The 22975-nt window shown below is 39.9% G+C and overlaps 2 protein-coding genes across 2 annotated transcripts in view; one reads left to right on the top strand and one right to left on the bottom strand.

Moving 5' to 3' along the window:
• Window positions 1-2746: 2746 nt before the first annotated feature.
• SRP19 (signal recognition particle 19kDa) lies at window positions 2747-9242 on the top strand. Its single transcript, XM_004678371.2, has 5 exons — window positions 2747-2877; window positions 3400-3475; window positions 6878-6949; window positions 7040-7151; window positions 8733-9242. The coding sequence occupies exons 1-5, from the start codon at window positions 2837-2839 to the stop codon at window positions 8864-8866; spliced, it is 435 nt and encodes a 144-aa protein (XP_004678428.1). The 5' UTR covers window positions 2747-2836; the 3' UTR covers window positions 8867-9242.
• Window positions 9243-19805: 10563 nt separating this feature from the next.
• The window catches only part of REEP5 (receptor accessory protein 5), a 47893-nt gene continuing 44723 nt past the window's right edge, over window positions 19806-22975 (bottom strand). The window contains exon 5 of the mRNA XM_004678373.2: window positions 19806-22043. Within this exon, the coding sequence (XP_004678430.1) occupies window positions 21994-22043 (50 nt within the window). The 3' untranslated portion in view covers window positions 19806-21993. The remainder of the gene's footprint in view (window positions 22044-22975) is intronic.

The following is a 22975-nucleotide window of genomic DNA, read 5'->3' on the forward strand; positions in this document are numbered from 1 at the left end:
GGGGGGGGGCATCTTTTTTAGCTATTTAGCTATTTTTTCCTTACCTGTTAATTTGTCCTAACAATATTGTTGTTTCTTTATACACTTTTCTTTATACTTTTATGTCTTAGTAACTGTACATAATGAAATAATTCATGGATCTATTGATAGCATAGAATGGCACTCAAAAATATTAGCACCATCATTAATTTCTTTCTTGTGTATGAAACAAGGAATGTAAACAATTTTACTATTAATCTTTTGTCTCCAATTACTAATACAGCTCTAAGAAAGCAATTCATGGTAACTAGACTCCTGCACGTATTAAACCTTAGACCACCTGTTCACTTTCCAGTTTCCTCATATGCGTATATAAAATTGAAAAATACTATTTGAATTTTCATGATGCAACTAAAGTATGAAAGTAAAGTCCCCACAGTGGGTATATTATATGTTTTATTGTCGCCATTAAATAAAAACACCATTATACCCCTTCTAGCCTCACTCCCACCTACTGCACTTATTACCTCTGGTATCCTTTAGTTTTCAGTGTCCACCAATGAATTTTTATTTTATTTTTCTCTGTCCATTGAGTTTCATTATTTTGCACTATCCACTCAGTTTCTTTATATTGCATCTACAAGTGAAATTATACAATATTTGCCTTTATTTTTCTGACTAATTTTACTTGATACAATCCCCTGTTCCTTCCGTTTTGTTGCAAATGAAAAAATTTCATCTTTCCTCACAGCTGAATAGTATTCCTATATATGCCACATCTTCTATATCTAACCATCTGTAAGTGGGCATTTAGTGAATACCTTAGTAAATTATTCATTTTAAAGTTTAGATGTAAATATCTTGTTTCTAAATGTTGCATTGTTTCTCACTGCAGTGAAGTTTGTTTTACAAGAATCATGTACACTTTGAAAATAAGTTATTTACAGACATCAGCACCAAAGTAACCTAATTTCTACAAGGAAAACAAAGTAATTGAGGGCATGGAGAAAACTCAAGAACTTCCAGTCAGACCAGCTGACTGATTTTCTATTTTCACCATGAATGGGCCAATTACTTAACCTGGAAGACTCAACTTCTGTTTTGGGGAGTTGGGGTAAAAGAGAATACCTATCTTACCTAACCCAATTTTTTGTTTTTAAGTGCCTTCTGTAGGATGTGGCGTAGTAGGGTCAGGAAAAAGTCAGACCTGTCGCCAGACAGACACCTTGCTGTCAAAGGGCTCTGGGACCAGAAAGACACATATGGAGAGCCAGGAGACCTGAGGAAGCCACATGGAACAGAGAAACATGTGTGTTGTGCCTGACTGGGGCACACTACCGGAAAAAGCCAGCCACACCAATGTAAGGACAAGAGGAAACTTTATTACAAGCTTGGGCTCGGACCCAACCGCACACCAGACCTGGTGTGGTAGAAAGGGCCACGTGCGTTGTGAGGTAGAGTCTTTATACAGTCCCTGAACATAATGGTCACTGTCTGATTGGTTGACCCTTACCACCCTCCATATTTGGTACAGAGAGTGCCCCAGACGGTTACTGGTTGGTGGATATGGTATGATCCTGTGTCAGTTGTGGTGTCATACGGGAAGCCCCATCCTGTAGAATCAGAAACTCAAGTCTAAAATAGCAGCGGATAATTCAAGATGGAGGGTGTCATGTTCTTCAATGTGAAGAAACTCTGCTTGTTTCTGGTCCTTGACTGGGTGAAACAGATCTGAGATACCCATGGAGAGGTTGACTAGAGCAGCGTTTATATTGATTTTGATTGTGCTCTTTTCCTCCCAGACTTTTCTGGCCATTGCTGACCCTTTCCTATGGGCCCCAGCCAGAAGGTGATTTAGTCTTATGGCGGCTTTCAGGCCTTACTTTGGACCAATCCCTTTTGGGTGGAATTTTACCCACCAGGGGCTGGGTAGCCTCTGGTGTTTGATTTAGAAATTATATTGTCTTCTGTGTTGTATACTCATTGTATTAAAGTTCCTTTCCATTAAAGCTCTTATGTCTTGTCTTGATGTGGCAAATGGCAGCACCTATTTAGAGCAGGTAGGTTTGGGGGTTCAGGGCTGCCCCTCTCTCCCTGCCCTGCAACATCACCTCTAGTTTGTCCTGCTGAGCCCTGCCCAGCCTCAATTTTTCTACCCTACACTCCCATCACCCTCCAATCCCAGTACAAGGCTGACCTGATTCATTCAATACCCTTCCATGCATCCCTCTCGGAGAGGTAAAGGTCCCACTATTTTGGGTCACATTGTAACCCAATAAACAAAAATCATTAGTGAAACAGCAGTTAAAATATGTGTAGCTTAAGTTAGAAAATGCTGCAAAGAGTGTTCTGCAATTCACTTTAGGTAGGCAACAACACATGTGAGTTTGGGGCAAAAGGTTTCCTCAGAAGTTTAAAGTTTAAAATTACCTGCATATGGAACAGTGTTTAACACAAAGCGCGTTTCCTCGTCCGTTTTACCGGCGTCTAACGTGGGAGCCGGAGGCCAGCCGCCCCGAGAGAAAGGCGGGGCCTCCATGCTCAGAAGGAAATGGCCAAGAGCCGGAAGCGCGACCTCCACTCCGGGGCTGCTCCAAAACGCCCTCGCTGCGCGAGATTTGGAGTGAGGCGGGGAAATCGGTATTCTCCTCGCGAGAGCATAGGGCGCTGATGCCACGTCAGAACAAAGAAGGCCGAGAGATAGGCGTCGGAACAAACGGGCGGGAGGGGCGGGAGGGGCGGGAGGACGCGGCCCGTGCGTTGGCGTGACTTCCGCCGGAAGTGGGGGCACCCTCGATTGGGAGGTTCAGCTGGCTTCTCCCACGGTGTGGTCAGCGCAGCGTGTACTCCGAGGGCGATGGCCTACGCCCCCGCGCGCTCCCCGGCCGACCAGGACAGGTGGGTCCTGGCTGCTGTTGCGGGATCTGCGTCCTCAGGGTCCCCGCGGAGCTCTGCCGCGGCGCCAGTGCCCAGGAGGTCCCGGAACGCTGTTAGCTACGCGCTCGCCGTGGACGTGTCTTGGGACAAAGGACCGTGGCGCTCAGTGGACAGGGCCGGAGAGTGACTCAGTCACAGTGCGAGAACCTGCTGTCGTTAGCTTTCGTTACGCCCCTACACCGCCGGGTCCCTAAAAACGCCCCGAGACTCGAGTCGCCGCGCCGCGCTCGCAGAGCGGTCCTTGTCCTCAGGAACTTTGACAGGCGGTTCTCGAACCAAACACGACTTTATTTTGACGTTCTCTAAGCAGATGATGTTTTTCCTTTCAAGGCAGTAAAGTTTCCTTTTCAAGTAGTTTAAATGAAAAAGACCGTATTAGAAAAAAGTCAAGCAAATAACAGTATAGATGGGTTAGTAGTTGTGATAATGGTGAGTACATTTTTTGAAAAACGTACCTGGTGACTCAAGTTGTGTTCCCCGCAGGTTCATCTGCATCTATCCTGCCTACTTAAATAACAAGAAGACCGTCGCGGAAGGGAGGCGAATCCCCGTAAGTAAGGTAAGTCCGCTGCAGGTGCCAGGAGCCAGGCACCAGGCACCGCAGCTTTTGGGATGGTTGTAACCTTAAGGGCACAATAGCTTTTAGTGTAATTCATCTTGGGGACCTGAGGAAAGCAGCAGCTAAGAATTGAGGTGCGCTCGTAATGATGGTGAAACCAGAAAGACACTAAGGTACAGGTGGTGCTTCAGGAAACTGTTTGAAAGAGAGGGGTGGGAGCTGTAGGGTTTGCACATTTTTTTAAATCAAGGTTTTGACATTAACTCAAAAGGACACCTACACCCCTGTACTTATTGCAGACCTGGAAACAACCCAAATGCCCAAAAATAGATCACTAGATCAAGAAGCAGTGGTACACATATACACAGTGGAATACTAAAATGATACCTGGAATCAAAAAAAGATAAACTCATGCCATTCGTAGCAACATGGATGGAGCTAGAAGGAATTATGCAGTAAAATAAGTCCAAAAAGAAGAAAAAAATCCAGCGATTTCACTTATAAGAGGAACATAGGGGAACCAGATAAGAGATGGAAGGAAAAATAAAAACAACACAAAACACAACAAAAGAAACAATTGTAAACCATCCTGCAGGGGAGGGAGAGAGGAGCACAGGGGACTGTGGTGATAGTGCAGGGGTGACTGGGGGAGAAAATTCTATGGGTACTACAGCTGAGGGGGGGATGTAAACATTGTTTAAAAATGAACAATGATATAAAACATATATAAGTAAGTAATTTAATTTTAAAAATAAATAAAGGCCTTCAGAGCCTCTCCCTTGATAAAGGAATGCAACATGGCATTGTACAATATAATATCTAGAATGCAGCCAATTTTTAAACAAGACCTGCAGAAAATTCAGACAAGTTTTGTTGTTTTACTTTGATTTTTTTGAGAACGGTGCAGTTATTTTATTAAAGTTAATGTTTTCTCTTGTGTGCTGTGATAGTTGACCTGGTGACTTAAGTTTGGAACTGCGTACTGGCAACTGAGTGGTCTTTGTAGAAGTCATTTTGTTTTCAAAATTACCATCATAGTTTAGGGCTTTTTGTGTTGTGATTAAATTTATTTTTTTTGCATTGTTCATTTTGTAGTGTTTGATTTCTCTCCTCCACTGTAGTCCCCATAGTTTTCCCACCATCATAGACCCTGTGATCTGTCACCACAGTCTTTGTGCTCTTCCCTAGCGGTTTTGACCCTTCTTTTCCTTTTCCTTGCTGTAGACCTCAGATCTTGGAAGTTGTAGCATTTTCCTGACCTTTTGTTCATTTTCTCTGTATTCCACTTAGAAGTGAAACTATCCATGCCTCAGTTTTTAATTTTGTATACTAACAGATTTAAGCTAACTTTACATGAACGAGGTAAAGTTATTTTTGCATTACTTAATTTTATTTCCCATTTTGCTACAAAATATGTAAAGGAAAATCTACTTGGATACTTTGATGCTTCACGGTAAAAGAACAGATACTAAAGCAGTGATTCGGAATACTTGAAATTTATCCAGTGTGATATAGGCCTCTGATAGCAAGTTCTCATGATTTGAAGAATGATAGAATTCTTTTTTTTTTTTAAAGATTTATTTATTTATTCATGCAGAACTGGGGTACAGGCCAGAGATGCGGAGGGTGAGAGGATTCACCAGAGACAGAGCGGGGAGAACAGGCAGATCGACGAAGTACACTGCTGAGGGGAGCAGCGGGCGGGCCAGGAGAGGTCCGCCACGCCATGCGGTCACCTCCGGGGCAGGCGGGAATCGAACTCATGCGGAAGCGGCTTTAGATTCTCAGTGCTGTGCTTCAACCCGCTGCGCCACCAGGGAGGGCCAGAATTCTTTTTTTATTATTGAATTACTTTTAACTTTACTGCTGTGAAGTGTACATACAGATAAGACAAATCTTAAGTATGTAGCTTGATTAATTTTCATAAAAGTAAGTATACATGGATAAGTAGCACCCAATTTTTTTTTCTGTATAGTAGCTTATTTTTACATAATTTCGTGCCTTTTTCCATCTCAGTTATAATTCCTGTGGACTTCCAACCACCACTTCACCCATGTGCCATCACCATAGTCCTGTGGACTCCTCCCCTCTGCCCCCATTTTTGATCCCATTCTCCACTCCACCCCCATAAAGTCTCTGGTATATAGTTGTTCATTGTTGTGTCTCCAGCCCTTCCACCCCCAGTCCTTTATGCTCCTGCTATGAGTGAAAGCATTCAGTATTTTTCTTTCTGGCTAATTTCACTGAGCATTATCCCTTCCAGCTCCATCCATGTTGCTGCAAAAGGCATGAGTTTATCTTTTTTGATTGCTAAGTAATATCACATTGTGTATATATGTGTCACATCTTTTAAAATCCAGTCATCTACTTTCGGTCATTTGGGTTGATACCATGGCTTTTCTATTGTAAAGAAAGCAGCAGTAAACATGGGGGTGCAGGTGTCTTTTTGAATCAATGTTTTTGAGCAATACCCAAATTTTAAAAAATATTGCTTGTACCCAAGAAGATTCCATTATGGTCCCTCTGGTGACTGTTCTATATATGTACTCACATGAAAGTGTAATCACTTTCCTGACTTCCTACTGTTTTTAGATGGCATTATGTACTGTGTACTTTTTTGTCTGTCTCTTCACTCCGAACTTTAAGCTTATGTGATTTCCCCACACTTTAGTATGTAATTCTTGTTGCTCTGTAACAGCACCACTGACATTTTAAGGCAGGAAAGTCTTTGTTGTGGAATTTACCTTGTACATTTTAGGTTAATTAAAGGCATTCATGGCCTCAACTCACCAGTTGCCAGTGCCCTACCCTACCCAGGTTATAACCATCAAAAATGCCTCTGAGCATTTCCAGATGTCAGTTAGAGGATAAAATTGCCTTGCTGAAAACCACTGCTCTGTAGTATTTTATTGTACAGGTATACCATAGTTCATACTACTGTTGATGTATAAATCAGTTGTTCTAGTTTGGGACTATTAAAAATAATATTTTTGAACTTATAGCTTAGTGAATGCATTCTGGCATTTTTATTGATATATATACTAGAGTAGAATTACAGGCCCATAAGAAGTGTAAGTATTTGGCTTTAGTAGATTCTTCCAGATAATTTTCTAAAGTGCTTGTTTAATATTCCTTAAGAATATACTGTTTACAAGCAGCATGCCAGGTGCTACGAAATATACTTGTGAACAAACCAGTCTTTGCCCTCATTAATCGTTTTAAGGGAGTGGACACAGAAGACCTAACCATGGTTATTCCCAGGAATAATAAAAATTACAAATAAAATAACTGTAAAAGAAAGCATAGGGTTTTGGCATGAGTTTTGGCGTTAGTATTTTAAGTGATTTACACAATATAGCAGTATTCACTTTAAACTGTAGTGTTTTTATTTTAACTATTCAGGCTGTTGAAAATCCTACAGCTACAGAGATTCAAGATGTATGCTCAGCAGTTGGACTTAATGCATTTCTTGAGGTATGCTGTGGTTCTTTCTTCACTATTTTTGTGTACATCTTGTTGACATAATTTTCAACTTTCTTAAAATTTTTTTATGATTTTTGTTAGAAGAATAAAATGTACTCTAGAGAATGGAATCGTGATGTTCAGTACAGGGGCAGAGTCCGGGTCCAGCTCAAGCAAGAAGATGGCAGCCTCTGTCTTGTACAGTTCCCATCACGTAAGCTTTAATTTATTTATTTTTTTTTAAGATTTATTTATTTGTGCATACAGAACTGGGGTACAGGCCAGAGACTCAGGGGCGGTGAGAGGCTTCACCAGAGACAGAGCGGGGAACAGAACAGGCAGATTGACGAAGTACACTGCTGAGGGGAGCAGCGGGCAGGTCAGGAGAGGTCTGCCACGCCATGTGGTCACCTCCGGGGCAGGCGGGAATCGAACTCATGAGGAAGTGGCTTTAGATTATCAGTGCTGTGCTTTAACCCGCTGTGCCACCAGAGAGGGCCACATAAGCTTTTTTTGCTGAACAGATGTATATTTTGGGAATAAGTCATCCCTTTGTACTGCAAAAACAGCTCTAAAACTGACATTTTGAAACATAAAAAAACTTAATATGCATTCTGTAGATTAATTTAGAAAAAAGACTGTTGATGGAAAGTGGTAAACAGTGGCTTAACTTCTTTTAAGACATCTTTGACATTGTGATAAATTTAATCATCTGTCCAAAAAGTTTTTCAAACACCTTATAAACTGCTGGAAATCCATCATTGCATCCAGGTTAGTGATATAAAATTATTTAATGATCAGCTATTAATTGCCACTTCAGAATCTAGAGACTTTTGAGGCCTGAGTTAATAATTTCTATGATTAATAAATCTAAAAAGTCACATTGAGTAAAAAAAAGCAAGAAGTATACATTCTGTGCTATCACAATGGTAGATGTAAATATAAACTATTACTACCTATTGATAAATATATAAGTAATATTCTGTACTGATATTTTGTGTGTGTGTGTGTTGGATATGTATCCACATATACACATATATATACACATGCATAACATGCACACATATAAAATGCTTTTGCAGTGGTTAGAAGAAAATATACAGTCTTCAGTTAATCTAAATGTGCAGGGTTTATGGATTGGGGACAGGGAAGATTATAACCTTATATTTATTGTTTATTTAATAACCATAACCAACAAAACTGACATTTGAGTTCTAAATTGTTAACTCTAGGTATTGGGAAATAAGTGTTATGTATCCTTTTCTGAATGTACTTCAAAAAGCATGTGAATTTTTAAAAATTAAGTTCTTTTTTCTTAACACAAAGACCCCAGACAGTTCATTTTTTTTTGACGACTCAGTTGTTTTTGAACTAAAAATTGGTTTTTAATATAAAAAAACATAGAAATTACAGTTGAAAAGATATGTTTCCTGTTTCTACTTAGAAAATAGTAACAATGAGAATAGCCAAGAGCAAGGTATTTTGGGATAAAGAAGGCAACTACTGGAGCTGGAAGAGGTGCTTGGCGCAGAGCAGGTGCCTGTTTACATAAGGAAGAACTTTTGTACCTTAATGACATTGGGTTTTGTTATAAGACTGTGAAAGCCTATGTTTTTGTAAGTTAAGGTATGATACTATGATTCTTGTTTACAACTTGTTCTACTGAGATGCATTTTCCATAGTGGTTCAGGTCAAGTTCAATTTTGGAACAAGGCCAACATTTTTGTTTTAAATTTAATGTTTTTAAGTTTTGATTTTGTTCTTTTAAATACTAAACCTAACTTCTGATTCCTAGGTAAGTCAGTAATGTTGTATGCAGCAGAAATGATACCTAAATTAAAAACGAGGACACAAAAAACAGGAGGTGGTGACCAAACTCTGCAGCAGGGAGAGGGAAGTAAGAAAGGAAAAGGAAAGAAGAAGAAGTGAACTGGAGCTGAGTTTCAAGTATGTGTTACTACTATAAGAATTATGAACGGAGGCATCCGGAACAAGCAGCTGTTTATTTCCATCATTTTTCTGAACTGTGAACATTTTGTGCCTCTGAGCTTCAGCATCAGAGTTGACGATAAAATTTACATCTTAAGTTTGCATCTAACTCTTATGCAGAATAAAGGAAAATGTTAATTGTCTTTCAGTAGAGTCTTTGTGGAAGAAACATTTTTAAATGAACAAGGACTCTACCATAAGTTACTTAAATTCTGTATCTGTCCTCTATGTAAACACATTTAGGGCCATTGAGTTTGATAAGATTTTAATTACACATTTTGTTCATCTAAGTTAATGAAATAAAATCTGAAACTGACTTTTGTAGCTTCTGCTTATGAATTCAATATCAGGGGAAATAAGAGAATAAAACAAATAGTGCAAGATTAAGTGTGAAACTAGAAGAAAGCTATTAGATCTTCATGAATATGATGAGTAGCTTATAGATCATAATTTTTAGTCAATTTTTGCAACCAAATAGTCCAATTATTAGTTTTTTGACATATAAAAATCCTGTAGGAAGCTTTTCCTGCCTGCTTGTATCTGTGTAAGCATCCTTTTTATAATTTTTTTTAAAAATTAAAATAAACCACCCGGGCTCTCCCTCGTGGCGCAGTAGGTTAAAGCACCACATTATGATGTTCTCCAAAGCCTCTGCAGCATGAGTTTGATCCCTCACCAGGGAGCTGACCTACATGGCATGGCAGACCTCTCCTGAACCACACCTCTAGCCTGTACCCCAGTTCTGTAAGCATAAATGTCTTAAAAAAAAAACCCACCTATTTGGATATAAAAAAAGAAAAAGTCCTGGAATTTAGACTTTATTTTTGCTTATCTTATAGACTTGAGAAGATAACATTTTAGTCACAATTCTAAAATAATTTATTTGTTACCACCTTGAGATATACTACTTTTTTTTTTTTTTTTAAAGTATTGATCGTCTCTTATTACGGGCCAGAGATGCGGAGGGTGAGAAGATTCACCAGAGACAGCGGGGAGCAGAATAGGCAGATCGAGGAAGTACACTGCTGAGAGGAGCAGCGGGCAGACCAGGAGAAGTCTGCCTCATCATGTGGATCTCTTCCAGGGCAGGCGGGAGTCAAACTCGTGAGGAAGTGGCTTAAGCTTCTCGGTTCTGTGCTTTAACCCGCTGTGCCACCAGGGAGGGCCCGAGATATACTACTGTTTAAGAAACTAAATTGGATTGGGGAGTCTGACTTTATTCCTAAGGACTATTCTAAAAGTGCTGATTTGGTGTAAAAATTTACTGGGATTCCTATCCAGCTGTGTGTTTTTGGCTAGTGACATTTACTTCTGGAATTGAATTCTTTTTTTTTTTTTTAAGATTTGTTTATTTATGCATAGAAGAACTGGGGTACAGGTCAGAGGTGCAGATGAGGGTGGTAGTGAAAGGAACCATCAGAGAGTGGGGAACAGAACAGGCAGATGTACAGAAATGCACTGCTGAGGGCAACAGCAGGCAAGGCAGGAGATGTCTGCTACCATATGGGCCACTTTCCTGGCCAGGATCCAATCCATGTTGCAGCGGCTAGGGATAGCCTCACAGTGCTGTGCTTTAACCCTTCACACTACGAGGGAGGACCCTGGAATTGCATTCTGTGACTCCATGTACTTTGGCTAGTGGTTATTTCTTAGGAATTTAAATCTAAACTAGACACAGAAGTACAAATGGTGATGGAAGCAGGGATACTTAATGGTCTATAAGTTTTATAATTTCTGAGGCATTATCTTCTCATTGTTCGTATACATCCTTGTGTCTTTACTTTTTTTAGCTGGAAGTCTATTTCTCTGATACAGGTATGGCTGTTCCTGCCTGCCTTTGGGTGCCATTTGCTTGTAGAATATTTTCCCACTACTTTAATTTCAGTCTGTGTTAATACTTGGAACTTTGGTACTGTTTGTATCCTGGAGACAGCAGATGATTGGATTCTATTTCCCAATTCTATTTCTTTTATTGGTGAGTTCAATCCATTGACATTTGGAATGATTACTGATGTCAAAGTCTGTTATTGCTGTCTTGTTACAGCCTGTGGTGGTGGGATGATAAAGGTTTACTTAGAGTCCATGTCAAGAACAATGAGAAGCCCAGAGGGACTACACCAAGAAAGTACAGCCCAGCTCTTGTTTTTATTTAGAATATGACAGGAAATAAGAAGGTCAACGAAGCAAGCAGGCAAATGGGAATGCACAAGTATGTGGGGAATGCGTAACCAGCTGGCCCAACCAAGGCTGGAAGTAGTGAGAAAGTCAAGGGAAGTCTAGTGTTTGCTACTCCTGTACATGCTGTTTTCAGTGTATAAGTCTTTATGCCAGAACTTTTACCCTAAGAGGTTATTTATAAACTTTCCCTGTTTCTGCACACAGAGAAGCACAGAACAGCCAGAGCAAAGAATAATCGAGGCAAAGACACAGAATAGTTGAGGTTCACAATAATCCAAACTCCCACATATTGCCATTTTGTTCCTAATTCTGCGGTTCTAATTAATTCCTTTTTCAGTTCATGCATTCATTCCTCAATCTGGTTTAAATCCTCAAACTCCTTTTAATATTTTGGAGAAGGGGTTTAGTTGATGTAAACTCTCTAAGATTTTCTTTGCCCTGTATTTTTCTCTTATGCAGGAAGGAGAGCTTTGCAAAATAAAGTATTATTGTCTGGCAATTTTTGTCTTGGAGAAATTTTGAGTATGTCACCTCATCTTGCCCATACTGTTTCTTCATAGGAGTTCAATGTTAGCCAGGTTGGTGTTCTTTTATGGGATATCTGTTTTCTTCTACCTCATTGTTTCATTATTTTTCTTTGGTGTTGGATTTTTGGAAGTTTTACCAATATATGTCTTGCTGCAGGTCTCCTTTTACTTAGGTAGCTTGGTGGTGTTTTTGCTTCCTATATGTATGTACATTCAGTTCCTTCACATTTTTATCCATCATTTCCTTGAATAATTTTTCTATTCCCTCTCTCTCCTAGGATTCTTGTAATTCTTATACTTTCTTTTACACGGTCTTAGGAAATTCTCAAAGTGTTTCTTCATTCTTTTTCCTTTAAATCTCTTACCTTCCATGGCTTTCTCCAGAATTTTTTACCTCCTTCATTTTCCTTATACATCTTGCAATTCTATTTTCTTGTTTAAAGTTTTGATTGTGATCTGTTCATTGCTTGTGTTTCTCAGTATTCATTTCCTTTCTGAGTTTTCTCATATATCTTTGCGTATGTTTTCTTTGTATTCCCACTTTTGTTTCCTTGATCACGGCAGTTTTTAATTCTTTTCTGGTAGGTAAGAAAGTTGTCCGTGTCTTTGTGGTTATCAAGTTTTGGTTTTTTTCTGTAATTTACTTAAAATCAGATCCTCACAGCACAAGTCTCTGGGCAGGACCAACTCCTTCCTGCTAACTAGGTAGCAGGACGTGTAGCTTTGTTGGTGCCTCTACCTTACCTGTCAGTACAGCTGGAAGGTTGTACTGTTGAAGGTTGGCTAGTTGAGGCTGCCAAGAGCAGCCTAAAAAGCATAGTGGGGCCCTCCCTGGTCGCACAGCAGGTTAAAGCACAGCACTAAGAAGCTAAAGCTACTTCAGCATGAGTTCGATCCCCAGCCCAGAGATGACTCACATTGCGCAGCAGACCTCTCCTGACCTGCCCGCTGCTGCCCTCAGCAGTGTACTTCATCAGTCGGCCTGTTCTGCTCCCCGCTCTCTGGTGAATCCTCTCATGGCCCCTGCACCCTGCACCTCTGGCCTGTACCCCAGTTCTGTATGTATAAATAAATAATCTTTTTTTTAAAAAAAAAAAAGCATAGTGGCAGGAGTTTCTGCCTTCGAGCAGCCCCTTAATGCCCCACAGGCTGCAGCAGGAGTTTCCCTCAGGCCATCCACAGCCCTGTTGCTGGCTACACTGACATTCACTTTAGGCTCCAGCACTAGGCAGGATTGAGCACCGGAGCCCCCTCTCTCAGGCTTCCCTTAGCTGGCTCCAGAAGCATGCTGCTGGTGGGTGGAATTTTACTGCCTGTCACCTGTGGCCCCACTGGGACTCAGGCTGCTGCTAACACAGACTTTGGGCAGCCGTGGTTCCCCTCCTGTGCTGTTCCGAGGCATGCAGTCCTGCTGGAACTGTGGCAAGTTTGCCTTTTGCAGGAGGCAACAGCAGTCACATAGCCCCTGATTCACTGCTGTAGGGAGGAGCATGGGGCCTGGAACCCTAGGAAGTTAGAGAGGCCCTTGGAGTCCCAGGCTAATATGGTGGGCTCCCAGCTGAGTCCACCTGACAGCAGTTGGGACCCATGATCCAATGCTGCTGCAGGCCACCTTCTTACTCTCAACTTTTGTGTTATATCCAACCCACTAAGGCCAGCTCTGGCTCAGGCCACTGGCCCAGGACCTTGCCCTCATGGGAGGGCAGGAGGGTGGGAGGGTGTCTTTGCAGGCACCAAGTTTTCCCTTTTACATTTGGTAAAAAAGAATGAAACAATCATGTGTGAGCTAAATGAACCAATCAGGCTCAAGCCCAGCTAACTAATTACTCAGATCAAAAAAAAAAGATTGATACTAAAAAGTCCAATCAGTAATTTAGGATTGAAAATTGTCTAATAGTTTTAAATTATTTTCTAAAACTATTATTTCTTGAATTCTTTTGTATATTATATATGAATGAATGAAAGAAAAGTTAAAGTGAATTGCTGGAGTATTTTGACGCACTATAGAAGATAAATACACACATGTCCCTTCACTATTGAAAGTATGGTAGAGGACCCTGAAAAAGATAAAAGAAGGGCAGGAACCTGCTTGGAGGTTTTGTTTCAGGACTCTGAAGAAATAAGGATCCGTAACCAACCTTGCAAGAAGGAGGAAGCATTCAGCAGCATATCTCCAAAGAAAGAAGCCAAAGACCCATGCAGAGACCTGGCTGCTGCACCTGCCTCTGTTCCTGCCTCTGACGTGGGCGGAAAGGACTACCAAAGGCCCCAGGCCTGGTGTCTCAAAGAGCTGTTTGTTGTTGGTGTGGGCCAACAACTCTCGGAGCTGTTGGCACTGGTGTCTCTGACACCACCTCCTGATAACCAGTGGTGTCTGGCACCATTGACAGGTGAACAGCACTTTGGGTTACCTCTGAGAGTTGTCCATCATTTCTGTTGTCTGGTACCACCTCTCCATGTTGTTGCACTGATGCTGTCCAGTCTGTCCTTCGGACTGTTGCTATGGGCTGCTGCATTGTCATCTCAGCAACCCCACCTATGAGCACCTTCAGCTGCCACTGTGAATTGAATCCTGCCCCACTGCTTGCCAGTGTGCCACAAACTCTAGGCCCTCATGATGGGACAGCACTATCTTGAATGCCCAGTCTTTTTTTTTTTTTAAGAGCTATAAAATTTAATGATTTGCTCAAATTTATGCACCTAGTGCTTTAACATTGGTTAGTGTTTCAGAGCATAGCAAAATTCCATTGAAACAGTTCAATAACTTTGGCCTTTAATTCACTTTATTTAATGTGTGGTAATTAATTTTATGGTGTTTTCATTGTTGTTTTTAACTGTTTATATACTGTCCCAAACATCTCAGTGGGAGCTGCTTTATAAATTTTCACTCTATTGTTATTTATAAAATGTTAATTTCTATTTAAGTCATGTGTGATTAATAGCTGAGTGTACTTTTTATAATAGCACTATTTTAATCTGTGAAAATCACAAGAAAAACAGTCACAACATGCCACAATTATCACTGAAGACATAACTGCATGTGTCAATATGAGAATCTTCATAAGATAGTCAAAACCCTTTCTGATATAATAGAGTACTTGGAGAATAAAACACAATTGCCTTTCTTTGTTCTTGGATATATATGGTCTAATACATTTCTAATAACAATCCCCAACCCCAGTTTAGGATGATACATAACTTCTAGTATTTTAAGGATTTTATTTTTTATAACAGTTTATTTTTACATCATTTTGTACATTTTTTTTCCATCTCAATTGTAATCCCCGCGGGTTTGCCATCACCAAGTCGCCTGTGTGCCATCACCATAATCCCGTGCACTTCCCTCCCCACCCCCTGGTTTTTGATCCCATTCCCTACTCCACCCCCACAAAATGTCTCTGGTATATGGTTGTTCATTATTCTTGTTATTTTCTCGCCTGGTCCATTATACTCCTGCTATGAGTGAAACCATCCGGTATTTTTCTTTCTCTTTCTGGCTTATCTCACTAAGCATGATCTTTTCCAGCTCCATCCAAGTTGCTGCAAAAGACATGTGTTTCTCTTTTTTGGTTGCTGAGTAATATTCCATTGTATATATGTACCACATCTTTTTAATCCAGTCATCTACTTTTGGGCATTTGGGCTGCTTCCATGGTTTTCCAGTTGTAAATAAAGCAGCAGTAAACATGGTGCAGCTATCTTTTTCAATCATGTTTTTGTGTCTTTTGGGTAGATACCTAGGAGTGGGATTGCTGGGTCGTAGGGAAGCCCCATGTTTAGCAGTTGAGGAAACTCCAAACAGTTTTCCATAGTGGTTGTACTAGTTTGAATGCCCAGTCTTTTGTTTGGGACTTCCGGACACTGTGGACACTATCTGGAGTGCAACAGCCAGCCACTTATAGCCTTAGAAATTCCTTGCTCCCCCCTTGGCTAAATAACCCCCATTGTTATTTTCCCTGAATATGAGTGGTATTACAGTTGTGTTTGCAGGTGATCTGCCCTCTACCTGGTCACTGTCCTTTGAGCGCTATAGCCCTATATAGCTCTGTTTAGCATTATTTAAGCATTGTTTACAACAGCCAAGTTTTAGAAACAACCTAAGTGTTTGAGCACTGTATATGCCTGTTTCATATTGTTCCCTAGAAGACTTGGCAATTTGTTGGCAATTTGTATTGGCAATTTGTATTTCTCTGTCTCCCTTGTTTGCTTTGGGTTTGCTCTGTTGTAATTGGGGCTTTTGTTGTCTGTGGATCCTTCTCTCCCTAGTTCTGTGTGTTACCTGATGTTGAATGCAGCTGCTGGGACTTGGGAGATCTGGAGTGGTGTTAGGGCCTGGAGCATTTCTGTGCCTGGTCCCACTGGCATGGAGGGTTAGGAGGGCTCTGAGTGGAGGGTCCCAGTGCTGGAATCTTACCCTGTATAGACATAGTAGCGCCCAGCCTGATTCCCGTGGCTGGGATGGCTGGCACCACTGATGAGTAAAGAGTGAAACACCAAAAAAGCTTATTGGCACTGCTGAGCAAGTAAGTACTGCAGATTTTATTAAAAGAATTTCTGCCAGACCATGTCAGGAGAGAGCTCCAAGATCAAAGGTGTTCACATAGACTGATTTGCTGTCTGTGAGTCTTCCTGAATGGAGGGAAGACCTGTCCGGGCTTAGTGAGAGAAGACAGGGTATGGAACTCAGAAGTTAGTCACTCAGTTCTGTTTTAATGTAACTTCTTCCCTCCCTCCACTCAGCCTATCTTGAGGACAAACCTCTTTTCTATTTTAGTTTCCCTCTCAACATTGAGATTTTTCAGCTACTCCTCAATTTAAGGTGATCCTACTTGTGTTTTTTGATTTTTCAAATTTTTGGTGGTGTGAAAGCAACACACATCAGTACAGATTATTGAGGGTGTGAGTTTGGATTGGCTGGTGACAGGCTGTGCAGTACTCGTGCTGCTGGGCAGTGGAGGGAGCCCAGGCTCTTAGTCTGCCGTGTGATCAGGTAAACATCCTTCAGACCAGCAGTGCTTGAGCTTTGTCACAGAAAGACAACTCTTAACTGTAGCATCTCTATCCTCCAGCAGTTAATTTTAGTTCAGTGTTTCATTCTTCAGGCTTAGTGTACTTTCAACCGTGTTAGTTACTGGTGAGAAACTAGGCAATCATTCTGTTTTTTACTTTCCGTGAAAATAAATTACAATGTTCAATAAATTATGTTAGATAGTCAACACTATTATAAAACAGATAGTCACCTATTAAAAAATAGGTGATCTTTTGCTTGCTAAAAGCTGATAGGAGCATATTTAAGGTAGCTACAGTATGTTTGATGGGTGTATTAAATGTATTTTCAACTTAATGGTATTTTCAATTTTCAGTGGATTTCTTTGAATGTAACCCCATTTATAACTCAAAGAAGACTTGCGTTTTGATAATGGATGTGACTTTATAGTGAAATGTCTACACCTAAAGAGAGTTTGGGCAAAGTAGGTAGAGTAATGCTCCCTCACTGACTCCTAAACCTGTGAATGTTAACTTACATGGCAGAGTCTTTGCATCACTTTTCAGTCATTTGGCTAACATCGAGTTCTTGCCAGCTTAATATCTGATACTGAAACAGGGCAGCAGGGGCCACTAAACTGGACAAGGCCACTGCCCACATAATTTACTGGTCACTGTCTGGGTTCTTTATCTGCACACTCAATTGCAAGACCACTCAGGTTTAGGGAACAACAAAGGGATTTATTTAACAAACCAGGAAAAAAAAAGCATGAGTTCCTGAGGCCAATAATGGCCATTTACTTTACCCAACGCCATGTCCAAGATTTTCCAGTCCTGCACCCTGTCACAATGGTATCTTCCTGCCACCAAGGACACAGAGCTCCTCTCCAAACAATAGGCTACGTGTCTAAATGGTGAGTTCTGCCCCTTGGGACAGCTGGCAGCCAACTATAGGCCAGATTCCAAGTCACAAATACAGCACAAGATACAATAGGAGATGCTCCCTGAGCTGCTGAAATGTCCCCCAGCACCAGACAGGTGATGCTCAAGACCACAGCTGTAAGGGCCAAACAACCCAACAAATGATGGCCATACTCACACGTGGTAGCAAAAAGCCTGGCTCCCAAATATCCTGATTTCTTCTTCCCCAGACTGCTGCTCAGTGAGTCCGCTGGCTTCCAGGTCTCCCGTTCTCTTTGCCAGGCTGCCAGTCAGACCCTTGGCTCCAGGGCCTCCCATTTTCTTTTTCCCCAGGCCTGTCAAAACTCGGATAAGGCCATGCGTCATGACCTCCACCAAGTGGTCCACTTCACAAAGCCCAGCTCCCACCATCTACCACCACCACATCACTGCAGTGCCATGGCCGCCACCCATTTTTCAGTCCCTTCTATATTTTATCAGTCGCTCCACTGCACTTTTAGCATTTTCTCTTGGAGCCCTCTTTTTACTGGCTACGCTGTCCAGGGGGCATCACCCATAACAGTTTATGGCTTCAGCCACCAGTTACAATAGGACATCTATCCTAGGAAAATCTATGTGGAATGTAGAGAAACTGAACAAAGGGTTAGGAAATAGACAAAAATTGCAAACTGACCATAGATCTGAAGGAGGGGAGGAGGAGGGGTCAAAACAGAGGAGGGAAGAGTTTAAAGGATGGGGGAGATGGATCATGGGTGCTGCGGGGATGGAACTATGAGGACTACACCTGAAGGGAGAATAAAATACTGCCACATCTTAACAATCACCTCTTAATGATGTAAGAACATTTAAAATTTAATTTTAAAAGAAAGAAAATGGTCTTTGCACATGTGATTAAGGATCTCAAGCTAGAGAGAGTAGCTTGGATTACCCAGGTGGTCCAATATAATCACAATATTCTCTTACAAAAGGGAAGTCCATGTTGGAGTATGAGAGGACCACAAGCCAAGAAATGCAGGCAGCTGTAGACGCTGAAAAGAAGCAAGGAAATAGGTTCTCCACTACAGTCTCCAAAAGAAATGCAGCTCTGTCAGCCCATTTTCAAATGTCACCAAAACTGTAAGCTGGTATGCAGTTGTTCTTTGAAGCCATCAAATTTGTAGTAGTTTGTTAAAGCAGCAAACTAACAAGCCAGATGAACTATCTAAGACAAAATTGTTTTGGGATTTTTGTCTTTATTAGTAGTCATTAGTGGTCCTCAGCCCTGGCTATATATTAGAATCACCTGAAGAATTTGAAAAGCGCATGGCACCTGGGTACCATAGCCAACTGATGTTAGAATTTCTAGCAGTAGAAGTAAAAACCAGTTTTGTGTGTGTGGTGGTGATTTTTTGTTTGTTTTTGGAAGCTTCTCAGGTGATTGTAAGGTTTAGCTAGGTCTGAAAACTTTGTATACTAAGTGTAAAGATACATGTACCTAACCCAAAGTTTTTATATCAAAGTGTGGCTCCTGGATCACCACATGGGAATTTGATGAAAATGCACATTTTTCAGCCCCACCCTATACCTACTGAGTCAGAAACCAGGAGACCCTGGTTTTCACAATGACCCCTCTGCCCAAAGAAAGCTGCAATGTAGGAGAAGTACTGATTTAACCAAAGAAACTCTGTATTGCTCTTAATTCTCCATGAAGTGTGTTAGAAAGAGCTCTTACAAGCTACTATTTAAGAAGGACCTAGAAAAACACTTAAGGTCATTCTCAGATTTATCTACTTTCTTGCCAGACTATAGTACCTTTGATGGCTGAGAATGTAAATTTTACGTGGTCTTGTAAACACCATGATTCTAGTCATACAGGTAGTAAAAGTATATGTATGTGATAGAGCTGATCAAAAATCACCCTACAGAAGTAGGTATTTTAAATAAAATTCTAAAGTTCTTTTCAGTCTCTTAACACAGCAAAGAATGATTTACAGGCACATATTAGAGATGTTTATATACATCAACATAAATGCATAGCACTATCTTATGTTACAGTAGACAGGTGTGTATAGAAAGCAATGGTTTCGGTGTCTTTTAAATCTAGTACTAATTACTAGTACAAACTTTTTAGGGAAACTTCTCTGATAAGTAGAAATCACTAGGGAAAAATTACAGGTAAGCAATGGGATTAATAAACAACAATGTTTTAAATTCATTTCTCTATTTACTATGATTTTGCTTAGATTTTTTTTTTTCAAAGCCCCATAAAATAAAACCAAATAGAACAGTTCACTGAGATAACGGAATTTTATTTACATCCTTTCCACTTAATATAACACATCTCCATGATAGGGCATATTTATTTAAATATTAAGCTCATTTTCTTCAAGCTGTGGGTAGAAGAGTCTCAGGGTAGCAGTAACTTGATTTGAAATCTAACTGCTGTAAGGATTCTTAATTTTACATACCCCTGAAATACCATTTAGGTACTCATAAATGCTTGTTTTCTAGCTAAACACAGGTTTAATTAGTTTTTCAAATACATTACCATAGCAACATATTGTTTGGGAAATCTAAACTGAGAATTGTTTAACTCAAAACTTCTGTCATTAATATGTACACTTTGACTGCCAAAAATAGTAACTTAAATTTCTTGCAAAATGCACTGTAGGAGAAAGTTATATGGATAAAAAGTTGCATTCAGAATATATTTTCTTAGTATAGTTTTTAAACTTATTAGCCTATAAGCAGTATGAGCAGTAGTAACTTATGCTTCCCTCTTTTGCCTTGTAATATATTCTGTAGAGTAAAAGTTATATGTTCTTGATACTAACAATTACATTTCTGGTAGTTGTGAATTTTCATTTTTCTGCCACCAAGAAAAGTATGCTTTATCTGTCGGGAAAGAGATTCAAATATTTCTAAAAATACTTTTTTAAAAACAAAAAGCTAAGGCTTGATTTTTCTCCCAATACAATTATTTGCTTTCTGATTTTTTTTCTTTGAAGTAAATTTACTAAGATGATTACCACTGCTTTTCAGGAAAAAAAAAAAAAAAAAAAAACTAAAGCCCTGATCCATATAATATTTGTGTAATGTCTCATTTTATATCATGAAGCATGTTACAATTTTAATTGTTACCTAAAAGAGAGTTAACCAGCTCTGTTTGCCCAACAAATATTTTACAAGCTGGATATTTAATCTTGTTAGTTCTGTGACAGTCTTGTTAGAAGGATCTCAGCAGTAGTATTGGTGTAAAGCTCAGTTATCTAGTCTTGATAAGTTATTAAGACCTCTGTTATTTGATCCAGCTTCAGATATCACTTTACTCTTTTTGCTCTGAAGTTAAATGCAGGTAAACAACAGAATGCATAAAAATGATAACATTTAAGTGGGCTACAAGGTACTGTGAATAGTTTACTAGAAGTGTCTCTTGTATTTGACCAAAAGGCCAGAGAAAGAAGGTTAGGTTAGCTGGTTTAACCACTGCCAACTGTATTATAGGTAATATTATACTTCCTTTTGTCAGCATTGCTCTTGAAACTTCATATCATCATGATATTTATTACCAATGACATAAACAAGGATATGGAATCAGAGGTGGGCAGTTCCTTAAAATGGTGTTTAAAAAAAGACTAGGAAGTAAAACAAGAGTAAACTAACATGTTACCTTTGAAAATGAAACCAGCTTAAAGTTTAAGAAACTCTAACATCTTAAAACAGAGACATCTAAAGCTTATAAGCAGATTTTTAAAAGGCCACAAAATGGTATTATGAGTTCTACACAGAACTGGGAGTTTTAATTACTAACTTGTGTGTACATTTCCCCATTTATCACTAAAGTGACTGCTTTACAAAGTTCTAATATTTAGATACTACAATGGTAGGAAAACAAGGGGGGCACTCTCCATTCAAATTCATTTATCACTTAACTAACTTTGAAATATTTGTATTAATTTTTTGCAGTATTATTTAGCAGATCACACCAGCACAAAGGAAGGAGTCTTCAGTTTTGGCAGTCGCTCTCCATGAGCACTATGCATGTTATAATATTTTTCTACAGAAATGTATGCACAAATACATTAAAAACTTTTCATACAAAATTGTACATTACATGAAGTAGAACCATAGAGTATCTTAAAGTAGAAGCACAGAGAGAATGCATGCAGATAGAGACCAGTGAGGTATAATGCCTGTGGGATACATAATTTAAGTTTTTATTTCCTGTAGGAGAGTAACATGTCTCTTCCTACCCAGAGGCAAAATATACTTTCCAAAATTACATTAAATTAAAATGTTCCTATGTATATAGATAGTAAAAGCCAAAAAAAAAAAAATCCAACACATTTCTTTTTTTAATATATAAAAATGTGTCCAAGGCAACATTAAAACGATTATACCACATCCCTAATATAGTATTATCAAGCTCTAATAAGAAGGTATAGAGAGGGCAGAAAGGGTCCATCCAGTCATGGCTTAGGTACTCTTCTTTTCATCACCCAGTAAATTCACGGCAGCTTTCTTGGCTGTTAGAAGGAAAGAAAAATAATCAAAGTTGTTTGTAACATGGGCTCTGTGCCTAATGTAGCTGCCAGGTAACAATCACACGACTCATGTTCAGATGGGAACACAGGACTGGTCTGGACTGGGAATTTCCAGAAAATGGACAAGTTACCTCTAAAGAATACAAATACGGTATTTGAACGAAGTTCTTAAAGGCCACCGAATAGGTCTGAGCTCTGAAAAAGAAACTGGTGACCCCCATGTGGAAAGGCATGTATGTTACAAGTCAAGAGAATGCTTAAAATTATAGAAAAACATTTATGTAGGTTGGAGTAGTCGTGTGCCCAGAATAGCAGCATAGGGGAGAGAGGACTGTGGGAGGCAGTGGGAGAGTGGGAGCACATCCTGGGGGGCAGCAGTGCTGCTGAGTGCTTCCCCTGCCAGGCATCTTGCCGCCTAGAGTCAGGTCACCACTTTTTTGTTAGAAAGTTCTAAAATAATTTTCCTAATCTAAGTCCATTACCTACTTTTCTACAATTTCTAAAATCTCTCTGGAATTAAGACCATCATCAGCATATCTCTGTATCCTCATCTGTGTCTCCCAATGTTTCCTTTACACCATCTTGCTTTTACAGAAATCCAGCTGTCTACTAAAGACAGTGTTTTCTCAACTGGTGATTATTGGTTTTCTTCTAAGATTCTAGTACCAGGGTTTAAAGGTTGCGTTTGTTCTTCATTGTCCCATTCAGAATCTTGTTATATCTCCTACTGGTGTTTTTTCCCCTAGCCACCTCTGAACTTTACATATGATGCCTCATTTCTTTTAAGATTTTGCTCCAAAGATAACATCATTCTCTAATAATACTCCTATTGTAATTACTGATGAGTTCAATAACCATAGATGCCCACAATACTTCGAATATCCAAACCCCTTTAGTTCTCCCCTCCCAAAACA

This window comes from Condylura cristata, unplaced genomic scaffold, assembly GCF_000260355.1.
Source record: "Condylura cristata isolate star-nosed mole 26May11 unplaced genomic scaffold, ConCri1.0 scaffold00007, whole genome shotgun sequence".
Classification (NCBI taxonomy): domain Eukaryota; kingdom Metazoa; phylum Chordata; class Mammalia; order Eulipotyphla; family Talpidae; genus Condylura; species Condylura cristata.

Excerpts from the sequence above, each read along its gene's own strand:
- SRP19 (XM_004678371.2), top strand. The coding sequence starts at position 2,837 with ATGGCCTACGCCCCCGCGCGCTCCCCGGCCGACCAGGACAG. Across the intron at positions 3,476-6,877 it reads GGCGAATCCCCGTAAGTAAG|GCTGTTGAAAATCCTACAGC; the intron begins GTAAGTCCGCTG and ends TTAACTATTCAG. Across the intron at positions 6,950-7,039 it reads GACTTAATGCATTTCTTGAG|AAGAATAAAATGTACTCTAG; the intron begins GTATGCTGTGGT and ends GATTTTTGTTAG.